Source organism: Polypterus senegalus, chromosome 9, assembly GCF_016835505.1.
Source record: "Polypterus senegalus isolate Bchr_013 chromosome 9, ASM1683550v1, whole genome shotgun sequence".
Classification (NCBI taxonomy): domain Eukaryota; kingdom Metazoa; phylum Chordata; class Cladistia; order Polypteriformes; family Polypteridae; genus Polypterus; species Polypterus senegalus.
In genome coordinates, this window is record NC_053162.1 from 44,177,463 (window position 1) to 44,195,731 (window position 18,269).

General features: G+C 39.9%; 1 protein-coding gene across 5 annotated transcripts in view; it reads right to left on the bottom strand.

The window, feature by feature from the left end:
• Positions 1–5,087: 5,087 nt before the first annotated feature.
• acd (ACD shelterin complex subunit and telomerase recruitment factor) overlaps positions 5,088–18,269 on the bottom strand; it is a 58,360-nt gene continuing 45,178 nt past the window's right edge. For 3 of the 5 annotated variants that reach the window (XM_039763038.1, XM_039763039.1, XM_039763042.1), the window contains 4 exons: positions 15,199–15,333; positions 13,044–13,696; positions 9,474–9,550; positions 5,088–5,600 (listed from right to left, as the gene is read on the bottom strand). In XM_039763038.1, the coding sequence (XP_039618972.1) occupies positions 5,546–5,600; positions 9,474–9,550; positions 13,044–13,696; positions 15,199–15,333 (920 nt within the window). In that variant the 3' untranslated portion in view covers positions 5,088–5,545. The remainder of the gene's footprint in view (positions 5,601–9,473; positions 9,551–13,043; positions 13,697–15,198; positions 15,334–18,269) is intronic. The other 2 variants (XM_039763040.1, XM_039763041.1) reach the window with 2 other exon arrangements.

The following is an 18,269-nucleotide window of genomic DNA, read 5'->3' on the forward strand; positions in this document are numbered from 1 at the left end:
ATGCACTCAAGTGACCAAGACCTAAGCAGACATTATAGGCATATATTTAGTTTTCAGCAGGCTGAAGTTCAGAAAGTTTAGCTCAAATATTTTGGCATAGTCACAGTGGTGGTGCATGTCTGTCACTCCTGCCTCACATCACTCAAGTCTACACGATATTCTCCTGTGTATTTACAGATCGACTGGTATCAGTGTCACTTAAAAACATTGGTCTCAGTTCTTTTATTTCATATCCTCAGCATGAGTGACTCAACATGCCCTATAAAATTCAATAATTGGTTTATGGCACTTCAATCTGTTTCATTGTGGTTTGGCTCTATCATACACTATGCCATTTTTCTCAGTGTTTTGCTATCGTGTCCACACCACACAAAGTGCATAATGCTGAGTGTTATCTGGCCCTTGCCTATCTGGCATGCAGGTGGCTTAGCTCTTAAAAAAATCTTAAGACTTACAAAAGTGCAATTCAGTGTAACTAGATGTTATGTGTAGAAATGTGCGATGAAACTCTTATATGTGCTATTCATCATGGTGCTGCCACTCATTGTGAATGTCGCTCGGTAGGCTGTGTGAAATAATAGCACAGGATGTAACAGGTGAAACGTTGGTGCTGTTTAGGAGGAAATATCCCTATGATTTGAGCACACATTAGTCTGCTATTACGAGTGATGGCAGAACTTGACGAGTCTTCCATGTTTCTGAAGTCGAAAACGCTGCTGCCCCCAAGTGGAGATATTCTGTATGTTTTAAGGCTTTTACCTTCATGTTGGGACCCCAGTACCTTTAACTTCCATTATAAACACAAGTGCAAGCTACTGTTGGTGTTCTTTAAAATGTATAAAACAGTTCACTTTGGAATGCAACTTCATGTGGAAAATTAATATATGCCATAAATGTGGAGAAATAATTTTGACTTGTAAAATGTAACTTCTGCGGTGGGCTGGCACCCTACTCGGGGTTTTGTTTCCTGCCTTGCGCCCTGTGTTAGCTGGGACCCCTGTGACCCTGTAGTTAGGATATAGTGGGTTGGATAATGGATGGCCGGATGGATGGAAATGTAACTTATCCTTTAAGACAGGAGCACATGAATTAGAGGAAATAGAGCATTTTGGTACTTAAGATGAAAAATTCAAGGGGACAGGAGGCTAGAGGCTGAGATAAGGCTCAGAATTGGAGTGTACAGGAAAAATTGGAGAAAGTGTAGTACAATACTTTGAGATAAAAAGATAGTAGCTATAAAAATAAAAAAAAATAAGGAAAATATAAATGACAGGAGCGAGACTAACTGTTTTATAATGGTGTAACTTGGGGGAAAAAGTAGAAGGGAGGCCGAAGGAAAGTAATTTCTGTGCTGAATGCGTGTTGTGAACAATGTTTATTGAGTAGAAAATGGAAACAATTGGGGGATCTTCAAGGTGAAACGGATATAATAAGGGGTGATGGAAGGAAGACTCCAGTAGGATGGCATGTGTGAAGAGTGAAAGGAAACCATGTGTAGCAGGAGAGTTTTAAGAGATGCCAAGTGAAAGGAGGAGAAGATCAAAAACCAGATGGGAGGATTTGATACACACAAATATGCAAGAGATTGGGTGTAAAGAGTCTGACCAGAAAAAGAATGTGATAGGAAAGAAAGATGACACCTCCAGTGCTGCAAACAGGAATAATGGACAAGCCAGAGTAGAGAAAGACTGAAGAATTCATGCCAAATTCTGAAGAAGCATTGTGTCACTGCTTGGAAGAAAATTTAAAATGGCTGGGGCTTTTTGTTTCCTGCCTTGCACCCTGTGTTGGCTGGGATTGGCTCCAGCAGACCCCCGTGACCTTGCAGTTAGGATATAGCAGGTTGGATAATGGATGGGGCTGATGGCAGGATACTGTGTGAATGTGGATCAGGGTGGGGGGGTTTAAAGCAAAGTTTTGAAGATGAAAAGATTCTTTTCCCTCTTTGTTACTCTCTGTACAACACAGATGAAAATAAAACAGCAATGGATTTAAAAGGAAATGAAACTACAGGCAGTTGTACTTCAGAGAGGTGACATGTTTAATTTTTCTTTGTGGAATAAAACAGCATTTGAAGAAAGAACCTGATGACTCAGGAAGGAGAGAAAGGGTATCTTTAGTCCAATTAACAATTAAAAGGGCACAAAATCTACACTGTCGCCACTGAATAATTGTCGTCGACCGTTCACTTGCTGTAAATGTGCAGGCTCTTGTCTGAGCCTGTGTTCATCTATGCATGTCTGCTGTGCCACATCCACCCAAAACGAAGGGGAGTTTCACTCTGCCAGGTGTACCTTCAGGTCAGCTTTCAGTCAGCTGTTTTTGATGACCAGATTTCTACAAATCAAGTCAAAATGAACGGGGACACGAATATTAGAGAGGCGCTTTGTTTACACAAATCAAAAATTCCCTTCAAAGCAAAGCTGCTTACACTTTTTAAAATGTACCTGGAAAAAATAAGTGACATATGGAAAATGGATCTTTACTCCAGCAATAAAGAAGAAGCTTAACTACTTCATGAATGTGCAAGACAAAAATCACAACAGATACTTCAAAACAAATGGACCCCTTTACCTATTACACTCCTGAAAGACGCCAATGGCATACTCAGTGCATCAATGACACAACGCTCTCAGATCTGATTATTCCAATTTCAGACAATTAATCCAAAATACTTATTTTTGGGGATGCTCAAGGAAACCTGGAATCTCCAAAGAAATCCCACTCAGCTACTGGGAGAACAAGCCATCCTACAGCGATACTCGGGCAACGTAGTGGTCCGAGTTCAATCTCAAGCCCTGCCGCCACCCTAGGGAGTAAGTGAGCCTGAAAGGAGGCCATCTCTTGAGTAGATATGCAGTGTCTTTAGACAGTTTTCACATTTTATTGTTATACAGCATTGGTGGCAGTGGATTTAGTTTGGCATTTCGGATACTGATCAAATGTCAATCAAAGTGGTCTAGATTAATTCCAAATATAAAACACAAACTGGCATAAATATTCACCCTTACTATGACACATCTAAGCCATCACTGGTACAAACAATTAGTTTTTGAAATCACAAATTTAGTTTAGTGGAGGTCACCTGTCGAGGGCTTCAACTTTTGCACTTCTGTTAAGTTAGTATGGTGGCTTAACCTACACAATGAAGACAAAAGAACACTCCAAAAACTCTGTGAAAAGGCAATTGAAAAGCACAAGTCAGAGAATGGAGACAAGAAGTCATCCAAGTGACTAAATATCACCTGGAGCTGAGGTAAATCAAACATGAAGAAATGGAAAAACTACGGCACAGCCAGAAATGTGCAGACTATCCACTAAAACCCGTTGATCAAGCAAGAAGACGACTAGTGAGGGAGGCCACCAAGAGAGCTCTGAGAACTGTGCAGGAGTCACAAGTGTCCGTGGCTGAGACTGACGAGACAACAACTGTTCCCAGGTTGCTTCACCAGTCACAACTTTATGAGATGGTGGCAAAGAGGAAAATCACACACAATATCAACAAGTAGAGATTACCAGAAGGCACTTGAGAGATTCTGATGACAGATGGAAGAAGGTTCTATGGTCTGATGAGAATAAAATCAAGCTTTCTGGCCATCAGACTAAACGCCACATTCGTTGTAAGCCCAACACTGCACATTATCAAAAAGACAGTGAAGCATGGTGGGTGGTGGCAGCATCAGGCTGTGGAGATGCTTCTCTGCAGCACGCCTAAAAGGCTTATGAGGGTAAAATCAATGTAGCAACATACTGGAAAATCCTGGAGGAAAACCTGATGCAGTTTGCAAGAAGTCCATGCCCTGGAAGGTAATCTACCACCTGCAAGACGACGAGCCCAAGTGTAAAGCCAAAGTTACACAGAAGTGGCATAAGGCCAACAGTATTAATATCCAGGAGCAGCCAAGTCAGAGTCCACGTCTTAATCCTACTGGGACTTTGTGTCTGGACTTAGAAAAGGCTTTAAACTCTGGACCACCAACACAACCACAACCTGAAGGAGCTTCAGCAGTTTGACAAAGATGTGAAAAGCTGACAGAGAGACAGGGCACAGACTCCAGGCTGTCTTGGCTGCCAAAGGTACATCTGCTAAATACTGACAGGAACGGGGTGAACACTTAGGAGATCAAGTATTTTGTGATTTGTGCTTCTGTAATTCATTAACTCCACCTTGCAAAGATCTGTTTTCACTTTGACATTAATCAGTTTTCTTCTGTTGGTCAGGGTTAAAAAGTCTAATTAAATTCACTGGGGTCCAATAATACATTTAATGACAATTCAAAAACTTCCAAGGGTGGGAATACTTTTTTTGACCATAGTGCATAGCATCAAATTATTTGCAACTATTAAATTAGTTTTAGACCGAAACCACATATCCCAAAGGATTAAGGAGACACCCCAACCCACTCCTGTGACCAGCAGAACTCAAGTGCCAGCCCACTGCACCCGGTGGGATTCATCCTCTTCTGTTTGCTCCTCATTTCCCACATACTAATGGCAACAAGAGAAAAAAATGAATGGTTAAGGTGCATAAACGTTGAAAACAGCAAATAAATGTTTAACACCTTGAGGCCAACAAAGTGAAAATGGCACATGGAGACACTGGAGTGAAGTTTCACAAACAATTCACTGACATTTTAGGAAAAGCAAAAGACAAAATGTGCCTCCATTAACTAAAACAACAGAAGGCAGGCAGTTCAACTGCCACCCCAGTCTCACTCTGTGACCATCAACAAGTCACTTAATCAGGATATACTTGAAGTATTAAAAAAATAAACATTCTGTAACAGTTACAACGTATTCTGTCCTTGTAAGGCATTACAGTAGCAGAAAACTGGATAAATATGTAAAGTGAAGCAAAGTCTAACAGATCTGGGGAAAAAGAAAAAGAAAATATGGCCACTAGTTCTAGTTGTGCTCTGCAGACAGTCAAACATGTTTGTTATCACCTAAGGAAGATGACAATCAAAGCACTGAATGATCTCGGAATTATTTATCATTTAAATGAATGTAAATGAATTGTGTAAGGAGTCACTGACCGATTCACCAGTATGCCATCTCATACAACGCAAGGTAAGAAAGTAAAACAGTGACATTCAAAATATTTAATAACAAAAAGCTTCTTCATGAGTTAGAAAATAATCACATTTATAATCACACTTCATTCATTCGGAGATGCTGAATTTGTTGTGTAAAATGATAAGGTTCAGTTTACTTGAAAGGCCAACTCAAGCACTTATGTAAAAAAATATAAAATATATATACACACACATTTCAAAGAGTGCAGATTATATACAAAATTGGGTAAATAAATTAATACATAAAACACAATCTCACTGTGTAACCAGCTCGGCCAATTATTCAAAACAAGAGCGTCCTTGTTAAAGAACATAACTGGCCTACCAAGGTGAGCTCCATTTTATGACCAATTTATTAAGCTATTATTGATTTTCTGTATTTAATGATTCACATTTGAATAAAGTCTATCAATCCAAATGAAAGGCCATTCCTCTCAGTAGCAGAGCTTCAGCTTTCTTCCATCCTGCAGTTATTCTTGTTTGGCGATGTAATGTGCGGCCCAGTTCAACAAAGCACCAGACAGTCTGTGAAAAAGAACACGAGAAAGACATGAGCGACAGCTGGAAAGTCAACGGTGCATCCTCCTTGTAATAAATAGAAGTAAACCGGGTAAGATAAGACATTCAAAATGTATGCATATATATGTACACACACACACACACACACAGTGCCTTTAGAAAGTCTTCGGGCCCCTTCACCTTTTTCAAGTACTGCTGTGTTGCAACCTTGTGCTAAAATCGTTTAAATTCATTAAAGCGTCACTCAATACACCAGAATGACAAAACAAAAACAGGATTTTAGAAAGTTTTGCAATGTATTACAATAAAAACTGAAATAGCCCACTGACCCTAGTATTCAGACCCTTAACTCAGTCCTTGGTTGAAGCCCCTTAGTCAGTGATTCCAGCCTGGTGTCTTCCTGGCTGACGTGACACCTGGATTGGAGGATTTCCAGCCATTCTCCTTTGCACAGCTTCTCGAGCTCTGTCAGGGAGGATGAGACCATCAGTGGATGAATGGGTTCAAGTCTGGGCCAGCCAAGGACATTCTCAGAGCTGACCCTACGCCACCCCCGTCTTGTCTTTGCTTTGCGCTTAGGGTCATCGTCCTGTTGGAAGGTAAACTTCAGGCCATGTTTTCATTAAGGATGTTTTTCTACTTTGCTCCATGCATCTTTCCCTCAATCCTGACTAGTCTCCCAGGCCCTGCTGCTGAAAAACAATTCCACAGCAAGAGGCTGCCACCATCATGCTCAACACTGAGATTATATTGCACAAGTGGTTAGTGATGACTAGTTTCCTCCAGACATGATGCTAATATTGGTTTCATGAGACCAGACAATCTGGTTTGTCATAGTTAGAGACTCCTTTAGATGCCTTTTTGCAAACTGCCATCAGGCTTCTATGTGTCGGTTACTGAGGGGAGTCTTCATAAAGTCCAGTTCGGTGGAGTGGTACAGTGGTGCCTATCCTTCTCTCCCACCTTCACACAGGTCACCTGGAGCTCAGTCAGAGTGACCAGTCACCTCTCCTACTAAGGTCCTAGTCCCATGATCACTCAAGTTTGTGATTGTTACAAATTTCTTCCATTTAACCTCCTTAGCATTACATTTATTCTAAAAAAAAAAAACATTTAAAAAGCATTGCATTTTTTGGCCTGAGAAATGACATTTTTATTAAATTTCATCATTCTACTGTAAAACTTGCAAAATACAAAGTACAAACTCAGAAGTGTAGAAAGTACAAATAATAATAATAATCACGAATAATAATATGAACATTACATTGCACTTTCGGTTTGACTGACCGTTTCGAGTTCACGGCCTGAAGACAGACTCACTTCGTCATCACTGCTGATGAGATGTGTTTCTTACGAGACGCCATTATAAGGGCGATTCTACACCGTTGCCCAGGTAACGCTCAGGCCTGACACTTACACCAGACACGCCCATGCTGTTGCCAGGGTAATGTTCAGCACTAATGCTGTTGCCACTTTTGCAGCCCGAGTAATCCTCGTGGCCATACCAGTGCCTGAGTGATGCGCGGTATGTTAGCACAGTTTGTACAGCCAAGTGACGCTTGGATCTGATGCTAAGGAGGTTAAAGGATGAGTCCCATGTTTTTCAAGTCAAAGGTATTTCTTTACAATTTACTTGCCACTCACAAGTGTGTTCTAAAACATTCTTTTAAAAAATGTAAAAATACTTATCATTCTTTGCAGGTTATAATAGGAATAATGAATACACTGGTCCATAAGTGAATGAAAAAGCATTAAAACTTCCCAAATATGTCCACTTTGAGGGATTCAATGTGAGAAAATGTGCTTTCTGCATTTATGAGGCATCCATGTGGTAACAAAAGCAAAGTAGAAATAATCATTTTTTCACAGATTCTTTGAACCTTTTTTCTTGAGATGAGAATCCATTTCCTTTTCACGCGTCTGCTCACAGCTGCCGTCCCGGGTAGAGTTATGATAACGTGACGAGCCCCCAACTCCGAGCTAAATTCAACTTATAATTCTATGTCTGCATCTGCAATTCTGCATTTTCAACAGTTACGTTTTTCCATGGCCTATAATAAGAGACAGATGTGGGGTCACATCCTGATTATTTCTTCCTAAACATCACTTAACCTGCTCATCGCATTCTGTGTTTTTTTACATAGCTCACCAAGTCAAAACAGACAAGGAATTTTTATAATTTATAAAAAAATGCTTCAATTTAGAACATAATTTTCATGTAGCAAATGAATATATATATATATATTATATATATATATATATATATATACACACTATGACTATGAAGTAATAACTTTCACTTGAAACAATACTGTACTTCTCCTTTAAGAGTTATGATGGCCACTCAGTTCTGCTGGATGTTCTCTGTAGCCTTCTCCAGATCTGCGCCTCAACACAATGCTGTCTCTAAGCTCTGCAGGCAATTCCCCCAACCTCATGGCTCAGATACACACTATCAGCTATGGGACCTTCTCTGGACACGTGTGTGCTTTTACTGGACATTTCCAAGCAAACGAATTAACCACAACACAGTGTAGAAACATCTCAACGATTTGCAACAGAATGGGATGCACCTCAACCAAATTTCAAGTGTCATAGCTAACAGTCTGAATACTTGTGTCAATGAGATATTTCAGTTTTTTATTTTTAATAAATCTGCAAACATTTCTAAAATCCTGTGTTTGCTTTGTCAATCTGGGGTACTGAGTGTTGCTTAATAATGGAAAAATGCATTTAAATGATTTTAGCACAAGGCTGCAACAAGAAAATATGAAAAGAGAGAAAGAGTCAGAATACTTTCTGATGGCACTATACACACACACAGTATCAGGGGTGTCCAGTGCTTGCGGGGTTAAGGGCAACAATTGGCACTATGTGGGGTGGGAGCACCAAGTCAATTTTGGAATGAAACATTACCTTTGGTGTTCCCCTGTACAAATGGGGAATCTGTGCACACAATCTGATACATTTGTGGATGTGTATATCGGACAAACATGCACATTAGCACCTTTTTATATTAGATACTAGCCATCCTCCACACAGTAGTGAAACAAGACAAACTTCAAAAAATCAATAAACAAGACCGGTATTGCTAGGTAAGTGGATGCAAGATACACTCCAACATGTGGCCAGAGGTACAGAGATTTGAACGGAGGCTGGCATGTGAGTGAGGTGGGCACTGCCCGGCTCCAGCCTTCCCCACCCCTTGGCCTGCAGCCTATTAGCGAGAATAAATCATTCCTGCAAGCAACTATGATACTTAGCGCAATGAGAGAAGTCGCAAAGTCAACCAGAATGCTCAAGCAAAATATAGAAAAAAACCGATCTAAATCTGTTAAGTAGTTCTCTCGTGAAAAGTGGACAGACAGACAGACAGACAGATGTTGGATTTTATATATATATATATATATATATATACATACACAGATATGATACACGTGGGCAAATCAGAAACATATGTTGTATTTAAATACATGTTACAGCTCACATAGTTTCAAATAACTTAATAGTTTACATCCTGACATGGCTGTGGTGTGTGCCTGGCCCCGTTTCAAGTCTCCCTGCTGTACGTTGTCCTCAAGGCCAGGTCAGCACTCATGTCAGTGTCGGGTCTTCACTGGCTGCTGCCCAGTAATCACTCCTGGGATGTTTCTACCGTTTTTTTTTTTGAGAGAATGTGGTGCAGAAATGAGGGTTACCCTGCATATCTGATCATCCCCTGCTCTGCAGACAACTAGTGAGAGGATCGTCATCATTATCTTCATCTACTGCGGGCAGAATGTCCAAATAACTGTGTTCGACATGAAGAGTTTTTTAGACAGACACCGTGTTTTATTAACAGTGCAGACAACTTAACTGAATAAATAATTCAGTACTAACTTTAGTGAAGCCACTCTCTTCTGAAGGCCGATTGAAGGCTGGTAAACATACATGAATGGTGTTCCATCAGAATGCTTCTAAAAATAAAACAAAACAGAACAGAAAAACATCTTCAGAATATCCATAAATAATACTATACAGTGTACACCCACACTTGGCATTACTTTAAGGCCACTTCAATTAAACATGAAACACAGAGAAATACCTGACTTAGGCCAGCTAGCATCCTTTTTTTCCCAAAGCTCACGTCAATTCCCTGCTACGGCCCAAATAGTTCCTGTTAGTTTGGCTAAACGGAGGTCTGGCGTGGCGCAGCAGGAGTGTGTTGACTGTGGCGGCACTGAAGAGAGGGCACCCAGAAAATGGATGGCAATACCAGCCAATCTGCTTCTCTCACTAGGGACACATCTAAAAAACTACTCAACCTTCTATACACAAAGGGTTGTGGGAATCGGGAACAAACTTCTGAGTCATCCAGCAGATGACCTTTACGATAATCTCGGCACAGTGAGCAGTAGTGCTGGCCTCCGTGAGTGCTGCATGTGCCATCTGTTCACGCCACATACCTGAGAGGACAAGAAATGTGGTGACCTGCGTTACACAGGCTGGCTGCTCCTTCCATTGCTCACATGAGTCAGACATTGGCTCCTATAACTCCTGACGACAACATTCACAAATGCTCGTTGTGAACCGCAGTGCCTAAATGTGTCTTTTTGTCACGTGGTGGATTATGTTTAGCCAGATTACATTTACAGAAGACCCCCCTTTTTACATTCATGTGAACCATTTTCTGAGAAATGTATCAGTCAATCACTACCTACAGTATTCTGATCCTGGATTTGACGTAACGTACACAGCAACATTCAGCCGACTGCCATGCACTTGAGCGTACACTTCATTTTACTGTGTACACCACACAAGACAAAACATCTGAAAGGCACAGCCTTCTATTTTTGAAAAAGCCACCACTGTTATGCACTTGCACATCACCACTAACCTTGCAATACAAATCAATAACTAGCAATAACCAATTTCTGAATAAAAACACACAAAAAAGAACCATAATGGAACAGAATGAACAGCAGTTTTTTTTCTATAGCTCATGGGTAGGCTGAATTTTAGAATGTGATAGAAAGACGCCAATGGCAGACACAGCTTTTCTGTGAGTAAAAGTGACTGCTGGCTTTTATTTTTTTGTTGGTACACATTTACTCAAACCCATTATATTCTACATCAGTTTTAATTTGAGGCTTTTGATGGCAAGATTTTTTTACCTGTTTTTTTTTTACTGCTGTTGGTGCTGTTCTGAACTTTGGAGTTCTGCACCCTCTACCCTACTGTGAGTTCTTTTCATGGTCCATGTGATCAGGTCTTTACAAACAGAAGGCAAGTTAAGAGAATACAAACTACAAGCACAGACACACATCACACCACTTCCACAGGTTATACGGTAATTAAGACCGACGTTGCCATCACACACAGCAAGTACACTTCACGTTTTTGGTTTAATGTTTCGACACGTCTGCTAGTTCGTCTTTGTGTTTTCTGTGCTTTTTTTTTTTCAATAACACATTTGTTTTGTTTTGGATTTCCACATTACATCGCCTCTGCCTGCCTTTTCCATTCCCTATGTTTTCAAAATTCATATTCACGTTTCTCATTATGCTGATGGACTCCTTTTATTTGAGGACCTGAGTTCATGTGTTCCACCAGTCTATATTAATAAAAAAAAAATCAAAATCAAAACCCGCTTCCATTTGGATGTCTGTTTAATTGTTGGTAATCAAGCAAAAATGGTAGAACCAATTTTAACAAAACTATGCATGTGCCCTGCAATTGGTCCAACTTAAAATACATGCAACGTGTTGTATTGGGAAGAGGGGTTATAATGGGAGGGGGTGAACTCAAAAAAACAGCAACAATGTGGGGACTACAACTTCCATTAGGCAGTACAGCTTCATGCTTTTTGTAGCAAAAAATATGTACAGTGTCTTCTTTTTATTTATATATATATATATATATATATATATATATATATATATATAAATCTATCCTTAACCTCGGGGCCCTGGGGTAGGATAAGGGTTGAGGATGGGGTAGATAATAACTTAAAAAAAAAACACTTTAACATCAGGGACCTGAGTAATAAATATATATATATATATATATATATATATATATATATATATATATATATATATAGTTAGTCACACATGTGCGCTTGGGAGTCAACCAAAGGGACCAGGAAACGCCGATTCCATGCCAGGCCAGGGGGTGGTATGGTACACTAAGCCTTGCACCTTTCCCTCCGCAGGCCAACCACAAGAAATCCCTCCTGTCCCGGCCCCATAAAACCCCTCATCCTCCATACTTAAAACAGTTCTGTTTTGGACTCTAACCTGTACTCGTTATATGTAAATCTAAGCTTTTTGCAGCCAGGGAAACTATACAGGCAGCCGCCCCAAACCTTTGTTGTGTGGCTATTTTTTTCACTAAATACTAGAGGTCTCTGCCCCCTGCTGGCTTCGCTCGCCAACCTCCAGGTTTGGTTAACTGGATATACAATTTAAAGAGATTGTTATTTTCATTTCATTCATTTTTTATTTCTTGATATTTGCCAGTAATAAAGCTGTAGTGAATGCTTGCTTGTGCCGTGCTGCATGATCTGCAGGTTGTGTTGCGCGATGATCATTTAAAAGACTATACAGCAGCTGTCCTTTTGTCTCACTGCTTTGTCTGTCAGGACGTTAAAGTGTCTCTGAGAAATTGTTTGTAAGTAGGGCAGGGCGTGACGTGCAAGTAGTCTCGCAAGACTTCAAAGTGTTCTCCAAGAAGATCTGCTGTGCATGTGCACCACGCCAACATTTCTGAATTCTTTACAATGTTCTACTTAGTCATCTACTCTTTGTCCTTTATTTCCGGCAGAACGCTTAATGCTCCATTCATTGTGAATGGGTTGAATGCATGCTAAGGAGATGCAGTCGGATCAGCTGCTGTCTTTCTGCTGCTACTGTCGAGCTGCATGATCTGCATGTCACGCTGTGCATCGATCATTTAAAAACCTGTATAACAGCTGTCCTTTTGCCACTTCGTGTCTCTCCCGCTCACGTTCTGAAGGCGGGAGGGCTGAATGCATGCTAAGGAGATGCGTTTGGATCATATGTGGGCGAGCTGCATGTTGTGCTTGTCGTGCTGCGCGTTAATTATTTTAAAGCCTGAACAGCAGCTGTCCTTTTGTCTCAAGTGATGTCAAAGTGTCTTCCAAGAAGATCTCACACACACACATATATATAGGGAAACTGTTTTGGATGGGCTGGGTTTTTGCAACAGACACTGTAAGGTGCCCCTGAAGTGATTGGGCCCAATTCATTCTTCTCAATTAATCTGGCATTGTCTTGCAGGATTCTGTTTCATTGTTGTGTTTAGCCATATTCATTTTTAAAAAAGAAAAAAAAAAAGCTCTCCCATTTGTTTATAACAGCAACTCTGGGTACTTCAGCTAGTAAAACATAACTCTGCAACACTGTCAAAACTTTAATATAAATTTAGAAAATAAAAGCAGTAGTTTACCGTAATAGGCGTTTGGAATGTCTCATTTATAGCAGACGCCCCAGTCATGTTTCTGGTTGTACAGACATGATTCTGATCAGATCTCATCTCAAGACCTGATTCTTTGGATTTTTCTTTTGCTGGAGAAGCAGAAGCCCGCGTGGAGTCTCTGATGCAGACAGCCTTCCTCAAAGTGTTGTCCTCTGAGCTGACAACTGCCTTTTTGCTTGCAGGATCCAGGGTTAAGCATTTTCTTTTTGCTGATAGAAACTTTCTCTGTACCTTTACGTTCTCCCTGCTATCACCTTGCAGGTCACTAAGAGTGGCTTCAGAAGAAACAGCCATGGGCTGTGGAATACTGGTAGACAGGGCAAAAGAAGAAGATGTTTCTGCTCTGGAAGGGCCCGGTTTCTGATAATTGGTGAGAGAGCCTTCGGAAATCTGCCTGGAAACAAATGTCTGAACAGCTTGATTGTGGTGCTTCAAGCTACTCATCCTAAACAGCAGTGGTGTTCGATCCAGATTGTCAGAGTCTACTATTGGTGCCAATTGCTGATTTTGAGAAGACTCCTTTTGTGTGTGTAACTTTGCTGATGTACTAGAACTGGTCGCATGCTCTACAATGGATGGCTGTCGGCTTTGGTCTTCAGGGGAATCGATGTGAGACACTGTGCCTAAAGTAGAAATGAAAAAACATAAGGAAGGAGTCCAGGGCATAGACAGCAGCGTTCAGTTTAAAGAGTGTCCTACCTGGACTTTTCCACAGGACTCATTTAAAGTATTTGCTTCCAGGGGCCAAACACAGTATTACCACATAAAACCTTTTATAAACATACTAACCCATCTACATTTATGATTTACTTTTACTCTTATTTAAATTGTTGCTATTCTTAACACTGTCATAATCACATTTTCAAAATCTGGCCAAAGAATTTAATAGTAGCCATTAGTGCTGCAAGCACATGTCAACCTAGAGTCTCACACACAAACTTTAATAAATTAATCCAAGAAGGATTCTCTGCAATACCCAAAATTTAATCTAGAAGGTTACACAAGTGAGGCGAGCACATCAGCAAAACGAAACATCTGACGAGAGAGTCACTCGCTTACCCGCACATCGGCAAAACGGTAACCCTTTTACTTTTCCTCCTGCCATTAATGCACCAGCGATGCGAGCACGTTGGCAAAACGAAACCTCCTAGGAAAGAGACCCCCAGAGTAGTCCTTTCAATTACCTGCCATCTCTACATTTCAATTTTTTTTTTCTGAAGATTTTCAACAGTTTCTAGGACCCCGGGCTTTTTACAGCACGGGCTTACACAGCTAGTGTGTATATTATATATATATATATATATATATATATATATATATATATATATATATATATATATAAATAAATCAGATCAAATTACTAGATGTAATTAGCAAATTATACAAATATTTCAGAATTTCTGTGTAAGTTGTTCTTTCATTTCTGTCTTTTATTGGATAAAAACAAGAAGACAGATTTCATGTGTTCTTGAGTAAGCCATGAGCAGATAAAAACCTTGAACGTTACTTGCTGTTAGAAATATGAAGGCCAATCTCTAATGTTACTCTCAGACAAACATTTCTTAATCTTTGAAGTCTGCATGATGTATTTTCCAATAATGGAGTTACAGTAACTTGCCTTTGCATATTGTACTGTGCAGCTGTGTGGCTGTGCCTTGGAATGCCAACATGGCAGAGGTTGTTGTAGTGGCAGGTAGAACAGTCATAAAAAAGGTGACATGTATGTTGCAATATAAAAGATAACACCTAAAGCTGACATCAGAATTGTGCATTTGCAACTTCCGGAGACTGTGCTGTGAATTTCCAACACTGTAATAAAGGAATTGCACCTCTTCATGTCATAGCCAGGGTAAGAATTTCAGGAATTCTATATTCTGAGATATTTCAAATTACACATTTGACCAAAAACATTGTACTCCTACGGCATGCTGCTGCTGCTGCACTATTTCACACCTACTTAAATCTTAGAATTAAAGACTAAACTGTGAATGATTTTAACAAATAGTACACAAGGCAAATGTCATGAGTTAGCCAAACACAGAAAATTATACTTGTTAAAACATATTCTAAGAAAAATTTATATCATGTTTTAAAAACAGAGGAAGGAGTAAAGTTAAAAGAATACCATGTGATGAGTGGTCTGTTAAATCCAAACCCGGATACTGGTTCCAGGGAAGTTGGGAAGCCCCCGTGTCGCAGCTCCCAACGGTTTTTTCAGAGATTAAGGGGGAAAAGCTGGTTGCTGTTGAATCAGACTCCGCTGGTGGAAACACACAAATGTCATAATCACAGATGTATAACAAACCATTTACATTTTAGAAAACGAAAGCACAAAACAATTTAAAACTTTCTTCAAGAAGAGCTGTGCTGCTAATTTAGCTTATTTTTACCAGATAAGTTAGAACACTCTTTACTAAAAGTCAGCAAAACTATTAGTGTAACAGCCACTTGGTGCATTCGCTCAAGACAGAGAGCTTTCATTTCCTAAGAGAATGGTCTATAAATGAGTTCATTACAGCCTGTCTGAAGAGGGGCCTGAGTTGCCTCAAAAGCTTGCATATTGTAATCTTTCTATTTTGCCAATAAAAGGTGTCATTTTGCTTGACTTCTCACTACATTCACAATGGCTAACACAGTACAACACCCTAGTACTACAGCAATGGGTCAATAACACTTCATCTTTGAGCAGTGTATTATTGCCACACAACTTGTGTAAATGCATGATGGTCATTTATTTGAATTAAGAGGCCAGTCAAATGATATCCATTCTCGTCATCTTTCACCTAATCACTAAGGATGACTACTGGCAGAATCTTTAAATGACACCTCAGACAATTAGGGTTGTTTCTTTTGAACAGTATTGGCACAGCATAGCAACCTTTCTCTGGGATTCTGTCTTTTCTGTCAAAGATAAAAATCTAATTTGAACTAATTGCAGTAGCTCCAGCATACAGTTTGAAATAAATAGTTAATCTATCAGAATGAAGCTCTTGGACTCATACAGTTTAAAATTCACAAACCTACAACTTTAACAGACAGAAAAACATGAGAAAAACAGAATCGCTCATTCTCTTGTGATTCCCGGTTGTGCAATCGGACATCCTGAAGTTAACAAGATCCTGCAACAGCAGTTGTTACTAAGTGTAGCATGCTCTCTGACATAACGTTGCGTAGTGTGATGTTGAGTCTTCTGTTAAATCTTTGACTAGCTTTTTACAACCTACTGAGAATTCTCATTTATCTTGTGCAGATGTCGAGGCAGCTTTTCAATGTGACGGCATCTTTGATTCAGGATTCACTTAAGAACTCTGAACAATTTGGTGAGTGCACTCGAGTGACTGAACACAAAGCCTGGTCTTAAACATCAGCCCTTTGCCCTTTCAAGTGAAGATGTTGATGTGGTCTCTCCAAATGTTCATCTTGGGCACCGCAGCATTTTAGAGAACACATCATTCATTCTCCTTTACACAGTGAATGTGATTTACAATTCTCTTCCACACTGAAAAGTTTCATAGACAAGACTCTCCACTTGATCTAAGCTTTACTTCTTCTCCCCTTCGTATGGTGCCAGAACTTATGGGCATATGAGGAACTTGAATACATGGGTGCATACACTGACACACAAAACTTGAATACTTGGAAAGTGGTAACTTTTTCTAACTGGGCGACCATAGAAGATAATAACATATACTGGCTTCATGTTCATATCACCTTCCAAAACCAGCCTAAAGGACTATTGCTGACACACACACCACAAACGGGTTACAATAAATAAAAAGTTAAGAATAACTAGTGTAGACAAACATACATCTTCAATACTAAGGAGATTATTTTAAACCCTCAGATCACAGCTCAGCCATTTGTTTGTTCATCAACCATGGAAAAACAGTCACAGTAATTTTCACAACATTTGCTGTTGGTACAACTTAAAATATAGGCTTTACAGTGTTTCAAAAATATAATCGGGGTCGGGGAATGTAATGGGGGACAACCCAAAAACCGTGTCTTTCCAAAATGCCTGAGTTGGCCTTAAAGAAATTTTACATGATTAATACAGCTGATCCAAGTTAAAATCCAGGCTATATGGTGTTTACAACAATCAGTTGGGAAGAGTCAATGTAATGTGGGATCATGGGTCCAAAAAAATACATCACTCCAAAACTGCCTAGCTGAAGTTCATTAAATTTCATATATTGGTGTATTACTGTTGAGACAAGTTAAAATGCTGACTTTAAGGCCCTTCAAAAGTTCCATTGAGAAATAGGGTTGTAATGGGGCAATGCAAAACCAGAACCAAATTATCATGCCAAAACGGTTCAGCCAATGATAATTAATCTGACTAGCATTCTGTTTAGGTTTGGCCTTACTTACAGGGAAGGATATATTCCACACCAGTGATTTAATAAAAATGATGGCGGGGTGGGTGTGATGTGATCGGGGGACATATAAGCTCATATAAGGCTTATGACTGCTTCACAAAATTTTATACAGGGTTAGCCAAAAAGAAGTACCATATTTCAAACATTTATTCTACAAAAAGGTAAGATAAATTTCATTACAACAAAAGGAAAGGTATACAAAATATATATATATTTTTTTTAATGTGTTAAAAAATGATGTCTTCAAGGTGGTGGCCATCATTAGCGATACACTCTTCGAGACGATTTCTGAAGGCTCGCATGACTTATTTGGCCATTTAAAGGGGAATGACAGCAAATTCATAGCAAATAGTGTCATTGAGGGCTTCAAGGTTTTGAGGTTGGTGTGTCCATAACTTTGAATTGAGATATCCCCGCAAGAAGAAATCAGGTGAATGTGAGGGCCACCCAACATCGCCCTGTGCAGGAAGGACAAGTTCCCCGGGATCATCTCCTGCAAAACTTGCAAGGATCTCCGCGTTGTATGATCTGTTGCTCCATCCTGATGAAACCAGTCATCTACCACATCCATTTCTTCTAGTTGGGACCACAAAAAGTTCTCTAGCATTTCAATGTAACATTCTGAAGTGACTGTCAAAGTTGCTCCCCCCTCCTCAAAAAAGTAAGGGCCTACAATGCCAAATTCAGCAATGGTGCACCAAACTGTAACACGCTCACTGTGCGGAGGTCTCTGATGAAGTTCACGAGGGTTGGTTTCAGCCTAATAGTAAAAGTTTATCTTATTTACGTAACCATTCAAATGGAAATGTGCCTCGCT